At 41.9% G+C, this 18,299-nt stretch overlaps 1 protein-coding gene across 1 annotated transcript in view; it reads right to left on the bottom strand.

Annotated features, from left to right (window-relative positions):
* Positions 1–17,981, bottom strand: part of LOC121390622 (urease subunit alpha-like) — a 70,095-nt gene extending 52,114 nt beyond the window's left edge. The window contains exons 1-5 of the mRNA XM_041522484.1: positions 17,632–17,981; positions 13,153–13,219; positions 7,613–7,695; positions 4,526–4,630; positions 3,195–3,335 (exon numbers count right to left, since the gene is read on the bottom strand). Coding sequence (XP_041378418.1) covers positions 3,195–3,335; positions 4,526–4,630; positions 7,613–7,695; positions 13,153–13,219; positions 17,632–17,757 — 522 coding nt within the window. The 5' untranslated portion in view covers positions 17,758–17,981. The remainder of the gene's footprint in view (positions 1–3,194; positions 3,336–4,525; positions 4,631–7,612; positions 7,696–13,152; positions 13,220–17,631) is intronic.
* Between the last annotated feature and the right edge of the window lie 318 nt (positions 17,982–18,299).

Below are 18,299 nucleotides of genomic sequence, written 5' to 3'. Positions count from 1 at the left end.
CCTAAAATATCTTTTTTCATACGTATGAAATTATTTGAAGACAAAATCCAGTTTGGGCTTCTTACAAATATTAAGACGACCAGAAACACATTAAATATACAGACACTGGAATTGTAAACAAGAAAATAGATGTAATATGTAAATTTAATCGTAAAAATATTTTATTAGTGGGAAACATCTTACAATGTAGCAAACTCGAGAATGTCCCTTTAATCTTTCAAAGCAGACATTTATTTGTATATATAACTGCTGTCACATCTAAAGTGGTTTCACGTTAGGCGAACAGAGAGACGTAATTTATTATGTCCGTGACGTATATTAAATTACCTCACATCCAAGATGGAATAAAACAGTATTATTAGAGGTTCTAATCGTAAAACGTTATAGCGAAACCGGATTTAGGCTCAAATTCCATTATACGTATACGAGTACGTAATTTAATAGATACGTACACACGTACGAAGACGCATGGATGGAATCTACTCAATCTATTTTTAATAGAACATTATTACCATGAATTATGCATTGCGGATTACGTATACGTATTATAACAATATTATTGTCAAACGTTTTTTAGTTGGGAATTCAGACCCGTAACTACCCTATACACACTTTGAGCGGAAAGCAATATTTTTATTTTATTATTTTAATATTTTTGTATGGCAATGAATCAGGGACAGGGCGGCGATAATCGGGGGCATCGCCCTTCTATTTATTGCTAACTAGAACACTGCAGTATACGCATACAAATTACATATACGCATACAGATTACGAATACGCATACAGATTACGAATACGCATACAGATTACGAATACGTTTACGAATGTGCATACAGATTACGAATACGCATACAGATTACGAATACGCATACAGATTACGAATACGCATACAGATCACGAACATGCATGCAGATTACGAATACGCATACAGATTACGAATACGATTACGAATGTGCATACAGATTACGAATACGCATACAGATTACGAATACGTTTACGAATGTGCATACAGATTACGAATACGCATACAGATTATGAATACGCATACAGATCACGAACATGCATGCAGATTACGAATACGCATACAGATTACGAATACGATTACGAATGTGCATACAGATTACGAATACGCATACAGATTACGAATACGTTTACGAATGTGCATACAGATTACGAATACGCATACAGATTATGAATACGCATACAGATCACGAACATGCATGCAGATTACGAATACGCATACAGATTACGAATACGATTACGAATGTGCATACAGATTACGAATACGCATACAGATTACGAACACGCATACAGATTACTAACGAAAATAAGTATAACCGAACAACAACTGCAAGACATTGTTCAGGCCTCTTAGAACAACACTAGAGCGCATTGATTTATACTATTGGGTGTCAAACGTTAGGTAATTTTGGCATACAGTGTTATAGCCCGAGTACTCTTGACTGTAGAGGGCTAGACTGACATTTGGACAGTTATTCAGCCATATCTGTCCAAATGTTCGTCTAGCCCTCTACAGTCAGAGTACTTGGGCTAATAGTGTTAGACAGGAAACCCGCTACATTTTGTTTCATTAGTAACAGAGGATCTTTTATATGCACCATCCCACAAACAGGATAGCACATACCACGGCATTTGGTGTACCAGTTGTGGTCCACTGGCTGGGGCGAGAAATAGCCCAATGGGCCCACCGACAGGAATCGATCCCATAAAACCATTAATGGGTTGCGCTAAAACAAATTCAGGTAAGCCAATGCACGTGCACCACGACTGGTATATCAAAGGCCGTGGTATGTGCTGCCCTTTCTGTGCATGTAAAAGATCCCTTGCTACTAATGGAAAAATGTAGCCGGTTTCCTTTCTAAGACTATAATGAATGAATGAATGTTTAACGACACCCCAGCACGAAAAATACGTCGGCTATTGGGTGTTAAAATATGGTAATGGGGAAAACAAAGTGATGATCAACATCAATATAAAAATTCAACAGTCAAATAAAAACACAGTGTAAAGGACTGTGTAAAAATAGAAATATCAGAGATAGATACTGACTTTTACTAAAAACTTAAATTTTGTGCTGTATTGGCCATTCTCAAAGAGAATGTTACACCCCTGCACCACGGTGAGGATACAGCACGCGCAGGGGTTCTAAGACTATACGTCAAAATTACCAAATATTTGATATCCAATAGCCGATGATTAATAAATCCACGTGCTCTAGTAGTGTCGTTAAACAAAACAAACTTGTTTTAAATTCAGGTAACTTATTTCGTTTTTGCGTAACCGTCATAACCATGTAAAGTATATCCTATTAAAATTGAATGCGTGAACAAAAAATGGATTACGCAATAAAATCGTTCGCGAAATTTTCGAAGGTTTATATGTTGAAATATTTTTTTTTTTTTTGTTTTTTTGTTTTTGTTTACGTCTGTCGCTGACGAGTTACAGATTGATAAACATCAAGGCAAAATTCAGCAAGACCAGTTTTTACGCTACACATTAAACATTATAATCACTTCGGGAACCAGTCAAAATACGGCAAAATACGGCAAACTTATCAGATCAGGGGCGTGTTCAGAAGGCCGAGCGCTCGCGAACATTTTATCGTCTTCTTTCATATCGCATTCGTCTAATGTTAAGCGCAACAATCAGTCTAGGGAGCGACCAGTTCAGAACAGGCCACTGATTTTTATGTGGCCGGCAGGCGGAGCGTGCACACCAAGGGGTCATGACCTGCGCGACAGCTGCTGTATAATAACACTGGTGGAGGTTACTGACACTGGTGAAGATTAACACTAAAGCCGGCCTCACACGGTGCGTATTTGCTGCGATACGACACGGTACTGAAACATACTGTTTAATAAGATATGCTAAAAAGTCCTGCGATACGTTTATAGACAGAACGATGCCATCATGTCATATCTTTTCTGGTCGTGGAGTTTTAGACCAAAAAGTCGTATACGAAATGTGTGCGAGGACGTTTACTGCCATCCTGGTCCCCATTCCACAAAGCGGTCTTAGCGCTAAGATGATCTTAGATCTAGGATCGCTTCATGGAACAGGGCACTGTGTGATAAGATCACTTGCGATTCTTCAAGATATGCCACGATATATATTTTTGTTTCGTGTCGTATCACAGCAAATTCGCGCCGTGTGAGACGGGCTTAAGACTCACCTGGATGGGCCGGTCACAGAAGCTCTTGACGCTGAGTGTAACGCGATCTTTATCACCGTTCAGCTGGATGGATCTCTCGCACGGAAACAACTCGCCCGGAATTACGTCCAGTTTAGCGTCGACAACGCTGTCGTCGCCCATCTGTACGAACCAACATACGACGTGTTAGTAGTGAACGAGGCACGTTATGTCAGTACTTTTCTTAACTACCAGAGGCGGATCTAGGAGGGGCCCCAGAGGCCCGTCCCCCCCTAAATTTTGCGAGTTATAATTTTTATTATATATTAATTTTCACCCCTCCAAACGTCTCCCAAAGTTCCCTTGGCATTCCGCCTCATGTCACGGAGCCCCCCTAAATGGAGTTTCTGGATCCGCCACTGACTACCCTTCGGATTAGACGAGTTGGTAGACATGAACATCGACATACTAGAAAGTAAAACAGGGTCGGTCGGTAGAGCGCTCGACTGAGGTGCTTTGGTCGTACCCTCGACGCCCCTCCGACACCTCCCGATAAAACCATGCTCTGACTGTTTTTTCCTGTGACAACCTTTAGTTAACTTGTGCGTCACAGACAAGTCATCTTGTACGTCACGGAGTGATCGAATTTTTTTTTTTTCATTAGATGGTATGGCATTAGTGACCTAGTGACCTGGGAGCAGCCAGTTGTATGTCTTTAAAATGTTATCGCACATATATGTGTTAACAAGTATGTGTTATCACAAATAACGAATGATGTTCTCACCAACGGGTGTGTAAGCAATCTGATTAAAATTAGCTCTACTGGGTCTACCAGTAGATCTAACAGCATTGCGCGGACTCCCATGTCCAGGTGACATTTCATCTATAAATAACAATTTAAATATCGACCAATTACACTTCGCCTTTTATAGCGTTATTCGGGAGCATACAAATTCTAAAAATATCGGGCGAGACTATTTATGCAATAGGGAACTTGTTGGTCTATTTCAGCATTGAAAAACCCGGGGGAAATGTGCAGTAATAAACTCTGGATTGTATATTACTATAAACAGATTTTATGGCTATACCATCACGGGTTTTTGTTTTCGTCTTGAAACGAATTTTATATAAATATTTATATTGAAATTAGTTTCCGGTATACTTCGCAATTCACCCGAATCATTTCGTATACCCTCGGAATAATCCCGAATGTTTTCAAATTCTTTTCAAATCACTGGCATGATTTTGCAAGTAAGGTTTTGATTGGTCAAATGAAAGGTCAACTGGACATGAGCTCCAACGGGGTGCTGTTAGATCCACATGTAATAGTGGAGCTAATTTTAATTAGATTGGTGTGTAAGAAAGTGACTTACCTGTTTGTCCTGGAACACTTCATTGCTTGGAACAGGAAGGAAACTTCCATAGAAAGCCATTTGAAGATCGCCATCTTGACTTGATATCGGGCTGTGTACTGTCACCTGCGTAAGTCGGACACACTTGTATTATGAAACAAGGATGATAACTGAGAGCAAAATGGTTTTGATATTCGCCATAGGCGTACAGGCTCCCGTTTTTGAAGGGGGAAGACCATAGGCGTACGGGCTCCCGTTTTTGAAGGGGGAAGACCATAGGCATACAGACTCCAATTTTTGAAGGGGACAGACCACAGGCGTACGGACTCCAATTTTTGAAGGGGCAGACAATAGGCGTACAGGCTCCCATTTTTGTAAGGGGGGGGGGGGGGGGGCAGACTGACTTTTGCTCGAATTAAACGAAAATGTCCGAATCTGGTTAATAACACTTATTCCTATTAGCATCACTGCCAAACAGCTATATAGGGTTGCAAACGAATCACCATATACATATATATTTTTTAAATATAGATTACAGCTAATATTGTGGGTAGAATATCTCTTATCTTTTTTGCCAGAATTTGAGGATTTTCTCCAGCCCTGGTTTGTAGCCCCACCCGCCCCCGTCTCGTACTCTTATAATATTGACACACGGACAGCTAAACATCATAATGTAATAATATCATCATCATCATCATCATCACCACCACCATCATCATCATCATCATCATCACCATCATCATCACCATCACCATCACCACCATCATCACCACCATCATCACCACCATCATCATCACCATCATCATCACCACCACCACCATCATCACCATCATCATCACCATCATCATCATCATCATCACCATCATCATCATCATCACCACCATCATCACCACCATCATCATCATCACCATCATCATCACCACCACCATCATCATCACCACCATCATCATCTTCATCATCATCTTCATCATCATCACCACCATCATCATCATCATCATCATCATCACCACCATCATCATTACATCATCATCACCATCATCATCATCATCATCATCATCACCACCATCATCATCACATCATCATCACCATCATCATCATCATCATCGTCTTCTTCATCATCATCATCATCATCATCATAAATATTACTCTAAAATTTAACCCAAAATAGTTAAGACTGCTCAGCCAAAAGGTTTTTAAGGTGATTTTGAGCAATTGAACGGGCGCCAAAGTAAAATGCGTTAGACTACTTATAAAAAAATAAACATGAGAATTTTGAACTGCTTCCAAAACGTTTAAAGTCTAACTAGCCCAATAAAAGAGGTTGGTACCTGTCCTAGGAAAGGTTGGTGTCTAGGGGGATCCGATGTAGTCGGTGGTCTCGAGATGCTGGAGGAACTGCCGGTAATCGGAGTCTATTAAGGTCTTGGTGATTGGACGGTAGTGTGGACCCGCGACGGTTTTGAGGACTCGGTGTAATGTCGGGTTGTCCATCTCCGATAGCAGCAGACCTTGGTTGAATCTTCCGTTCCGGCGGATGGTTACGCATACAGCGCTTTGTCGCTCCCGCATCTTGAGTCGGTGCACAACGAATTCCCCCTCGTTGCGTCCGTCTGGCAGAGGTTGGTAGGACTGTTCTTTTGGATGGCTCATCAGTTGACGTGCATCCGTGAGGTTCGTCTTAACCAGCTGTTGATATCGCTGTTGGAGACGGCCGGCCTGCAGTGACCACTGCTCCACTGGTTTTGTCCCCGGCTGCGGCGGTTGAGAGGGGCGACTTGGCCTGGCTGGAGTGGCACACGGAGGAGTATTCGCCTTCCTCTTCACAACAGGTCCTTTCCGGGCCTGCGCCTCAACGGGTGTCGTCGACTGGATCGGCGACACATCCGGAGGCGCTTGAGTAGGTACGGGTGCAGGTGGCCGATTGAACGGGGTGACACAGATGGCTGTGTCCAGCTCGTTCAGTTCGTCATCTTCCTGAGGGACAGAAGCCGAGACAGCCGGGGCCGGAACCTCTTCCATCTTGGTCGTCTTCCTCGGTTGAGTGGCGTTGGGCGGTCTAACAGAAGGAGTCGCCGCCGGCGGTTTAGCCACCGGTTTTGACCCCCCCTGCGCCGCCGCTGGCGCACGTCTCCTTTTCCTCCACCTTCCTTTCTTGTGTATGCGATCTCCGTACACTAAGGTCACGGTTGCCCGTGACCCGGTGTACGAGACGCGATACTCGATCAGGCTTCCATACGTTGCAATTAGTCCCCCCAGGTGTGTGTGGGGGGGGGGGGGGGGTAATTGCACAGCGCACTCAACAACGTCTGGTTGGATTGGCTGCATATTTGAAACTCCAAGAATCGACGCAAGAATCGACTGCCCCCATCTGATACCCGGTCTGCCAACAAACATACCTATTATTATGTCAGCAGTTAGCGATTACAAATTATCACGTGACAAAATAATGCGATTCCCATGGAACATTAAGGCGTAATCATTTGAGCCGGATCCTATAAAAAAAAATAGGCCCAAGGACAGACCCACATAGAGACCCAGAGATAGACCGAAGAAGTGAGACCCAAGGGAGACCCTTGTGGTTCTCAATCGCAGTATCAACTCTATCGTTCACCTAAGACCTTAGACATGTATTTTGTCTGTGTCGCTATGTTGTTAACTTGTTAATCATGTTTTATGTTGGAAGGTGAAATACAAGAACCTACATCACCAACTTGTGTCTTCTGTTCATTCATTTACATTCAAAGAAAAACTACGCTGTGTTAATATCATCGTCATCACCATCTACATCATCATCGTCATAACCATAATCATCACCATCATCATCATCACATCATCGTCATCATCATCATCATCGTCGTCGTCGTCGTCGTCATCGTCGTCGTCGTCGTCGTCATCGTCATCACCATCATCATCATCATCAACATCGACAACAACAATAAGAAACAAAACTTTTGAGAAGTTGTGGATCTTGAAGAAATGATCAGACGGAATTATAGAGAAATATCAGATAAATTAGGTATCAGGTGCATAAGTGAACGGATCATGAATTTCACATTATTCTATAAATCTCTAACAGCTGAAAATAGAATTTAAATAGATTAACTTTACCAGTTTCGTCCCATCAGGAAATGTGGCCTCCACTTGAACCTGTTCCATCATATGGCCAACATTTGGCAAAACGTGGATTCGGCCTGGAACACAATAAATAGTGAACAATAACACAACCATAAAACAACACAGCACATTACATCACATCACACCATCGAACACATCATATTACAGGTCATGTGACAAAACGTATTAATGACTTTTATACTGGACGTAGCCCAGTGGTAAAAGCGCTCGTCTGATGCACGTTCGGTATAGGATCGATCCCTGTCGGTGGGCCCATTTGGGCTATTTCTCGTTCCAGCCAGAGCACCTTGACTGGTATGTCAAAGGCCGTGGTATGTGCTTTCCTGTCTACATCATCATCAAGCGTTTTGGTGAGCATAAAATACCAAAAGCCAAAAAGAGAACGGATATAAATCAATCACTACCAACTGCCCTGCCTCACACAGAGACTGTAATTAGCATATTGACTATAAGTAGTTACGTAGAATCTAGCGGAATCTAGTAAAATATGTGACAAGATAAGCAAAAAAAAAGAGTGTTTTAGTTTAACGACACCACTAGAGCAAATTGAATTATTAATCATCGGCTTTTGGATGTCCAACATTTAGTAATTATCACACATTGTGTTCAGAGGAAGACCGCTACATTAGTAGCAGATGATCATTCATATGGATTTTCCCGCAGACAGGTCAGCACATATCACAGCCTTTTATATACCAGTCGTGAGGAACTGATCTTCAATTTTTTTGCTACACATTATGTATCAAACAACACACTTTGAATAAAACCAAATTCACATCCACCCGCCCCCCCCCCCCCCCCCCCAAAAAAAAAAACCCCATCTAACAGCAACAATAACAACAAAACCAACTCCCCCACCCACGAAAAAAAGAAAGGAAAGATGAAAAAAAAGAGAAAAAAAGAAAAGAAAAAAGAATAACTACAAAAACATAATAAAAACAAGGAGACGAAGTAAACACAAAAACAAAACAATGTTTATACTGTAATGTCCCCTGTATGTACCGTTCTTAACCGTTTTCCTCAATTATTTCAATAATATTGCATACTCGACCAGACAATGTGCACTTGTAATGAAAACCAGTGTGTACACCTCCATCATCCTTTCTGGATCCGCGCCTAGTGCATTATACTAAAGTTTAGAGTGATAAATCCTATCCCAAGCATTACGATGTCGCGCAATATTTAAATAGAATGTGTAGTCACGTATTCCCTCAGTGCATGACACTTTTCATTAGTTTGCTTCGGGTCATTAAACAATAATTAAAAAAGCCCCCTCACCCTACCACCCCCCCCACCCCACCACACAATTACACAGCTACGAGGAGCTTTCAAAGCGACAGCTAACACATATAATGTTCATGTAAGTCTATCTGCGTCGGTCGTTGACCTGATACAGATAGTTTTAATGGAAACCATGTTAAGTTAAGTATAAACTTTCCCAATCCATCGCCAATCCGACACGGATCTAGTGAAACTTTGTTGCAAAACAAACATTCTGAGAGTACTGCTAAAGCAAGACGTGTCCCCTACTGGGCCCAAATTTTTTCGTATCTCCTAAATTTAAGGGCCATAACTCTGTGAAAAATGGGTATATCGCCATGAAAGTTAACAGTACATGATAAAAAACAGAGAATAATGCATGAGCGGCCGTTAGATATCATTTATCTTACAACCTGTTGTTTTAAAATGTATCTAACGAGCGAAAGCGAGTTTGATACGTGTTTAAACAACGAGTTGGGAGATAAATGGTATCAAACGGACACGAATATATATTATTCTATTTCTTACATATCCTCAAAAGCTAGATTTTAAGCAAATTGTAACATCTTTTTCGACTAAACGCTATTTACAGCCGTTGCACTTGTAGCTGACTTACATGTCACAGACACATGATTGTCAGGTTAACTACACATCACAATGTAATCGATTTCCATCGCGCTGGGTTTTCATTGGACGTATGGCATTGGTGACCTGGGGCCTTTTTCACAAAGGTCTCTTAGGCTCTGCTAGACAACAAAGCATCCTCTTTGCAAGTATTTTAGCATTGCACTGCGAGATCGCAAAGTTGCGAGAGTTTAATGAATTAGACCCCTGGTCATCACCTAGGAGCAGCCAGTCGTATGTCTTGATATGTAATCATAAATAACACATGGTGGTCTCACCAACGGGTGTGTAAGAAATCAGCTGCTGTATACAAATTTTCACCTCGTAATCGATATCTTCAGGCATTGCAATACCTAAGTTCAAGGGCGATACCTCTGTGAAAAATATGTAAATCGCCATGAAAGACAAACGTGATCCGTAACAGTACATGATAAAGCTATACACACAATTTCAGCTCAATATATCAAGGCATTCTAAAAAAAAAGAACATCCAGAAAACTATATGCGGGACAGGGACAGACAGGCAAACAGAAGAACGGAGATCAAACCCATAGTCCCCTCCGGTTGGACCGGTGAGGAACTAAAACATGTTCTTTGGTGTGCGTATGTCTGCATAATATTATGTCAATCACGTTAGAAAATTTATGCAAACCAGAGGCCTAATTCACAAAGCTCTCTTAGGCTCTGCTAGACAACAAAGCATTCTCGTTGCAAGTCTTTTAGCATTGCACTGCGAGATCGCAAAGTTCAGAGAGTTTAGTGAATTAGGCCACAGGTCCGACGAGTTCACAAGTAACTGTTACGAGTATTAAATGCTAAAATTCATAGACAGACAAACAATGTTAAAGTTTGTTCTGTTTAACCACACCACTAGAGCACATTGATTTACCGACCTCAGTGGTATCGTGGTTAAGCCATCGGACATAAGGTGGGTAGGTACTGGGTTCGCAGCCCAGTACCGGCTCTCACCCCAAAGTAAGTTTTAACGACTCAATGGGTAGGTGTAAGGCCACTACACCCTCTTTTCTCTCACTAACCACCAACAACTAATCCACTGTCCTGGACAGACAGGCCTGATAGCTGAGATGTGTGCCCAGGACAGCGTGCTTGAACCATAATTCGATATAAACACGAAAATAAGTTGAAATGATTGATTTATTAATCATCGGCAATTAGATGTCAAACATTAGGTAATTATTACATTATAGTCTTACAGAGGAAACCCGCTACATTTGTTCCATTAGCAACAAGGAATCTTTTGTATGCACCATACCAGACAGGGTGACACATCCCATGGCCTTTTTTGTTTATACCAGTCGTGATGTACTGGCTGGAACGAGAAATAACCCAATGTGCCCACCGACGGGGATCGATCTCAGACCGGCCGCGCAGCTGGTGTAACAAAAACCGTGGTATGTAGTCTTCTGCCCATGGGATGGTGCATATAAAAGACCCCTTGCTACTAATAGAAAAATGTAGCAGGTTTCCTCTCTAAAGGCTCATATAGACTGGATGCGACTGTTGTGTCTGATATATTTGCGGTTTGCGTATTGGGCATATAAACGATGATATACGATTATTTCATTGCGACTGGCCCCATGCGTTTTGTAGACGTACGCATCCAGTCTAGACGCTCTCGTTGTAACTAATGTATTTTGATTTTTATTTAGCTTGACCGCACGCACGCACCGCATCCAATCTATAAAAGCCTTTAGACTACATGTCGAAATTACCAAATGTCTGACATCCAATAGCCAATGATAAATAAATGAATGTGCTCTAGTGGTGTCGTTAAACAAAAACTTTTTTTAAAATCTGATAGTCATAGGATCTTTAAGCTCCAAACGCACGCAAAACATTTAGTTCCTTGTTTAAATTTTTCTCATGAGTATATGAAATTATAGTTAGGGTAGACAATGAGATGGAAAAGTTGTTATCATGTCAAAGAAAACTAAAAGGCGTTCAGCATACCATGTATAATATGCAGCTCTTTCAGATCAACCACCCCAGGGAGAGGAATAGCGGCAATTAATTTTATATTCTTCTTCTTCTTCTTCTTCTTCTCCTCCTTCTTCTCCTTCTTCTTCTTCTCCGAACGCTCAGATAGGGACTCGAGTAGCTCAAACAAATGCTGCTGTGCGCTGCAGGTTTTCACTGGGGCCGAATAGTTTGTCCTTCAGGGGTTCATCTGAAGGCCAGACTGCCTTTCTTCTGGGCCTGGTATTAGGGACAATGCTGCAGGAAATGATCGACAGTCATGGCGGCTGTGCCACAATCACATGTTCCAGTTTCTACCACTCTGAATTTTGTGGCCTGTCCTCAGTCGTATCGTCACCACCTGGTCTTCTCTTGAGAGTTTGTGGTAACTGTTTCTGCTGTTATGGTCTGGGTGTTGTTGGAACCATCGTGTCTTGTATGTTCGCTTTACAGTGGCCTTCATCTCCTCGAATGTAATCTGTAGCTCACCTTTATATATGAAATTCCCCATTTAAGGCAGTACATACCATGTTCTTTGAAATACCATTATTTAGGACACCTATGTAGGTGCGGACATTGGCGGGGGCACAATGACCCCCGGGCCGCAGGTGTTTGGCTAAGCTATTGATTTTACGTTTGCACACAGAGCAATCAGTGTCAAATTAGTATATACGTCAAAGAGCAATCAGTTTGATCGTGCTTACTTCATTGGATGGCAAGGCTGTGATGGCTGGTATTCTCAGCAAAAGTGTGTAAGAAAAACAAGAAGAAGAAGAAGAAGAAAAAAAGAAGACAAAATGTCGATGATTTAAGATTGGACGTTCAGCAATATTCGTAAACGCTCGCTGACTCTCCAATATGGGTGCTATGGATCGATCGCCGTCAATGGACTGAGTGGGTTTTTTCCTCATCCCCAACCAATATACCAAGACTGTTAGACCTACATCAAAAAGTTAAAAGTTAAATTTTGTTTTCTTTAACGACACCACTAGAGCACATCGATTATTAATCATCGGCTATTGGATGTCAAACATTTGGTAATTCTGACAGTCTTAAAAAGGAAATCCGTACATGTTTCCGTTAGTAGCAAGGGATCTTTTATATGCACCATCCCACAGACAGGATAGGACATACCACGGCCTTTAATATACTAGTCGTGGTGCACTACATAGAGTGAGAAATAGCCCAATAGGTCCACCGACAGGGATCGACCCTAGAACGATCGCGCACCAGGCTAGCGCTTTACCACTGGGCTACATCCCGCCCTTAGACCGTGGTATATACATTGTACTTGCTTCTCTATGACAAAGTGCATATGAAGGATCCCTTGCTGCTTTATCGGTATGAATAGCCTTATATGACGACAGCGGATTTCTCTTTCTCTCGATTTCAAAGCATTTGGCCAAAGTGTTCTGGTGTCAAGCCTCATATAGATAGGATAAAGCGCGTCTTCCGCTTGTGTCTTGGACATATAAATCGCAGACGATTATTTCATTGCGACTGGACGCATGTGTTTTGCAGACGCACGCATCGCACACATCCAGTCTAGACGCTCTCATTGAAACTAATTTATTTCGATTTTGCCGAATCGCACGCACTCGCCGCATCCAGTCTATATCAGCCTTATCTTTCATTATGTTTTACCAACTTACCCAGAATACACCGTCCAACGGACATTAGCTCCGAGACAGTCTTTCCATCGCGGGCCAGCTCTTGGATCTGACAAACAAAAATGTAGCACGTTCTGTTATATTGTACAAAGACGCAAAATAGATAATGTATCATTGACTTTTGTGTGTGTGTGTGTGTGTGTGTGTGTGTGTGTGTGTGCGTGCGTGTGTGTGTGTGTGTATATATATATATATATATATATATATATATATATATATATATATATATATATCATGTTTCTCATCGAGTGAAGTTTGCAATCATATGTCACAAGTCGAGCTTGCGCGACGAGTGTGATATGATTGCAAACTTCATGAAACATGAAATTTTCTATTTATTATATAACTTTTGGCAATTTACCTTTATTTTTAAAATGCCAGCAGCACAATAGTTCCGGCTTTCTTACAGTGAAGATAACACATTTTAGAGTGAAATTTTTACTTTAAAATGTGTTATCTTCACTGAGATTGTGACGGAACATGCTCTATTTCTTTTCGCCTGTGGCGATATGAATTGTTTTAGAGGGCCGTGTGCAGTTCCAGTATGCACTTAAGCCCAGGTGGGCACTTTGTTACGTATTACCTCTGCGCGACGGTCGTCGAGCTCTTTCTAATACACACCCAGACCAGATACGGAGGCCATGTGGCCAGTAGTTACGTAATACCTCCGCGAGTGCGGTTTTTACCACCGTGATTTTGGCGACTAGGCGTCAGCAAGTCTGGCCATCTAAGAGAAAATTCCCGTCTTGGTCGCTGTGGAAATATCACTTGTAGGTATTCGGTGCCGCGATGTACCCCCAGGCGATATTCGGGTTTTAATGGTGTATATTTGTATTTTACTGTGTTTTATACTGGGTATGCTAGTACCAACTGTCAGGACAGAGTTGGCTAACTCGCCCATCTCATGACTGTCCATTACTAGTCTGAACACTCTTATAACCTCGTCATACTTAGCGGTACGTAGATCAGTGGTAAAGCGCTAGCTTGAGGCGCGGTCGGTTTGGGATCGATCCCCGTCGGTGGGCCCATTGGGCAATTTCTCGTTCCAGCCAGTGCACCACGACTGGTGTATCAAAGGCTGTGGTATGTGTTGTCCTGTCTATGAGATGGTCCACATAAAGGATCCCTAGCTACTAATGGAAAAATGTAACAGGTTTTTTGTCAGTTACAAAAAGTTTGAAATCCAATAGCCGATGATTAGTAAATCAATGTGCTCTAGTGGTGGTGTTAAACATAAATGTATCGTCATGTACAACTCCTTCGACCGATTATTTCTTAATCTGAACGCACCCGTCGTAAGTCGGGAGTGAGGGAAATTAAAACGCAACTGTCGAGTTGGCCAACTTCGTCGTGACAGTTGGTAGTCTGATAATAGCATAAGCCATAAATAGAAGATATATTTGTCTGTCGTGTCTAACAGATAAACACCATTAACCAAACTTAGTGATAATTTTCATGGGTTGAAACTAGGGTATGTCCCTTTAAACGAAACAAACTAACTAACTTAAAGGGACATTCCTGAGTTTCCTGCAACTATTAATATGTTATTGACTAACTGAGCCTTTTTAACGATTGTAATTACATATCAAATATATTTTTCTGCATAAAATATTAGTGGCTGTATATTACACGTGTTTCTGATCGTTGTAATATTTTTACTAGGTTAAATTTCATTTTATTTCCTAAAAAAGATTTTTTCGTACGTACGAAATTATTTGAAGATAAAATCCAGTTTGGGCTTCTTACAAATATTAAGACGACCAGAAACACATTGAATATACAGAAACTGATATTCTAAACAAGAAAATATATTTAATATGTAAGTTTAATCGTAGAAATATTTTATCAGTAGGAAACATCTTACAATGCAACAAACTCGGGAATGTCCCTTTAAGACTAAGTTGGAATAAACAAATGTTTGACATCCAATACTCGATGATGAATAAATCAATGTGCTCTAATGGTGTCGTTAAACAAAACAAACTTGAACTTTTAACGTTCAGCGCTTCAAAGCTCATACGCTAATAGTGCAGTGACCTAAATTTCAGTTTTGCCTGCGAGTCGGTTTGTAGAATATGAATGAGTTTTAAGACATGGAGTGTTGCATAACTAAGCCTACCTGCTCACCAGAGGACGGATACAATGGGACGGAGCCAAATGTCTACCCTGTTATAACGAACTAGATGTAACTCGTGCTTAGCACGGGAAAGTTTAGATGGGGTGTGGTGGCCTAAAACTGGACTTTCCCCCAAATATGACAGCCAGCCCGTATTAGCCGATACCACGTCACAAAGAAAGAAAGAAAGAAATGTTTTATTTAACGACACACTCAACACATTTTATTTACGGTCATATGGCGTCAGACATATGGTTAAGGACCACACAGATATTGAGAGAGGAAACCCGCTGTCGCCAATTCATGGGCTACTCGTTTTGATTAGTAGCAAGGAATCTTTTATATGCACCATCCCACAGATAGGATAGTACATACCACGGCCTTTGTTACATCAGTTGTGGAGCACTGGCTGGAACGAGAAATAGCTCAATTGGTCCACCGCCGGGGATTGATCCTAAACTGATCGCGCAACAAGCGAACGCTTTACCACTGGGCTACGTCCCGTCCCCTACCAGAGAACGGATTCAGTGGGACGGAGCCAAATGGCTGCACCCGTTATAACGAACTAGATGTAACTCGTGCTTAGCACGGGCTCCCCCCCCCCCCCCCCCCCCCCCCAAATATGACAGCCAGCCCGTATTAGCCGATACCACTACTGTGTTAAGTCACAAAGATGGTGGCCTCCATTACGGTCCACGGGGCAGGACGTAGCCCATTGGTACAGCGCTTGCTCGATGCGCGGTCGGTGTGGGATCGATCCCCGTCGGTGGGCCCATTGGGCTATTTCTCGTTCCAGCCAGTGCACCACGACTGGTATATCAAAGGCCGTGGTATGTACGACCCTGTCTGTGGGATGGTAATCGGAAGAGTAGCCCATGTAGTGGCGACATCGGGTTTCCGCTCTCAATATCTGTGTGGTCCTTAACCATATGTCTGACGCCATATAACCGTAAATAAAACATTTCTGTCTTTCCATTACGGTTGTATTTATGTAATTTATTTTGGTACGCAATATTTAGCTCGAGGTGTGTACGTTAGTCGACTGGACCCAGGCGCAAAAAGATCCTTGCGAAATGCGGCGTCTGTCGGCAGTACAAATCAAAAGAGGCGAAGCAGTCAGAACGACAGGAAAAAAACCCCTTGCTATTTATATTATAGATAGCCTTCACAAGTTTCCCGCTTTATTCTATTAATATACCAATAAACTTGTTCATATTAATTTCAATTTCACTTCAACTTATTTTCGTGCTTACATCCAATTAAGGTTCAAACACGCTGTCCTGGGCACACACACCTCAGCTATCTAGGCTGTCTGTCCAGGGCAGTGGGTTAGTGGTTAGTGAGAGAGAAGAGAGTGTAGTGGTCTTACACCAACCCACTGAGCTGTTGGAACTCGCTCTTGGTGGGAGCCGGTACCGGGCTGCAAACCCAGTGAGTTAGCCCCACTAGCCCTGATTCCACTAGCCCTGGTTCCACTAGCCCCAGATTGTCAGTCATATTGGCTGTTACTGCCACCGGTTGTCATCCCCATTATAAACAAACTAAATCAACTAACTGACAACTAACCCCTCAGATACTACAATAAACACATTGCATTTCAAATTCTTAGTCTCGCTACATCTCCATTTCATGGCCGCCTTTACTTGTGCGTTCTTATGGAAGACATGGTCATCCAAAATTGCTACTTTATTGCCTCTGGCGCCCTCTACAAAGGTTACCTCCGCCATAACGCACAGCGAGCATTTATCTGTATAGTCACATTTGCAACATTCATATATAAAGGTCCCTACTAATTACGTTTTGACAGTAATAGTGATATTAAAACAACACATGTTTATAGATAAAGGAAATGTATGAAGAGGATTAACGCACAGCGAGCATATTAAAACAACACATGTTTATAGATAAAGGAATTGTACGAAGAGGATTAAGTAAGTACTCCACGTTTTCAATTGAGGCATTAAAAGGGTATCTCATCTATTGTGTCCACCTTATCAGTAAAACAAGACATGTTTGTTTATTAATAGTTTATATGTACAGGGGAGTAGTCTAAAGAAATGGAATATCCATGGCAGCCATTAATTGGTCATTTTTCAGGGCTAGTGGTACCAGGGCTAGTGAAATCAGGGATAGTGGGATGATTCCAACCCAGTACCTACCAGCATTATGTCCGATGGCTTAACCACGACACCACCGAGGCCAGTGTTAAAATTAAGCAATAATGTGCATTAAATATAACTGTATATATGCATATCAATCGAAAAGCAATGGCCCGTGGCCCGTGTATCGGTCTATCTGTGTTAGTGTACTATACATATATTTACACATGTAGGTTTTTCCATTACCTGACTTGCAATCAAGGCTACTGCCTCTGGGTAATTCAGACGCAACCCCCTTGCCAGTCTTCTCTGCGCCAAGCAACCCGCCGTATTTAACAGGAGGCCTTCCACTTCTCTCGGTGACAGCTTCATTATTTCACACAGTCAAACGAATTCCTTCCTTTATGGTCACTCGCACGCTTGTCCACTGGACTGGTCAGTCGCCTGTTTGTCCACTGCACCGGTCAATCACCCGTTTGTCACCAGCACTGGTGGTAGCACTAAACCAAATAATTTCCGGCTGGGTCAAAGTATTTTTTGTGTACGTGATACAGCTAATAACAAAATCGCGATCTAGTTAGCCAGTTTAGGCTTTGTTGCTGGATGGGCCAGGAACAGTAGAGGTTATACGCCTTGTGTTGCACGTAGGTCTTAATACAAATATCAATATCAGGGGCGGTTCCACGATTCTGTAAAGTGTGTGTGTGTGTGTGTGTGTGTGTGTGTGTGTGTGTGTACTGTGTGTATGTTGTCTGTGTGTTGTTTTTGTGTATGTGTATGTTTGTGTCTGTGTGTGTACTGTGTTGTGTTTGTGTTTTTGTGGTGTATGTGTGTATGTATGTGGTGTATGTGTGTGTATGTGGTGTATGTGTGTTTGTGTACTGTGTGTGTGTGTTGTGTGTGTGTATGTTTGT

Source organism: Gigantopelta aegis, chromosome 15 (genome assembly GCF_016097555.1).
Source record: "Gigantopelta aegis isolate Gae_Host chromosome 15, Gae_host_genome, whole genome shotgun sequence".
NCBI lineage: Eukaryota > Metazoa > Mollusca > Gastropoda > Neomphalida > Peltospiridae > Gigantopelta > Gigantopelta aegis.
Note: the sequence above shows the minus strand (reverse complement) of the source record. Positions and strands in the feature narration are given on the sequence as shown.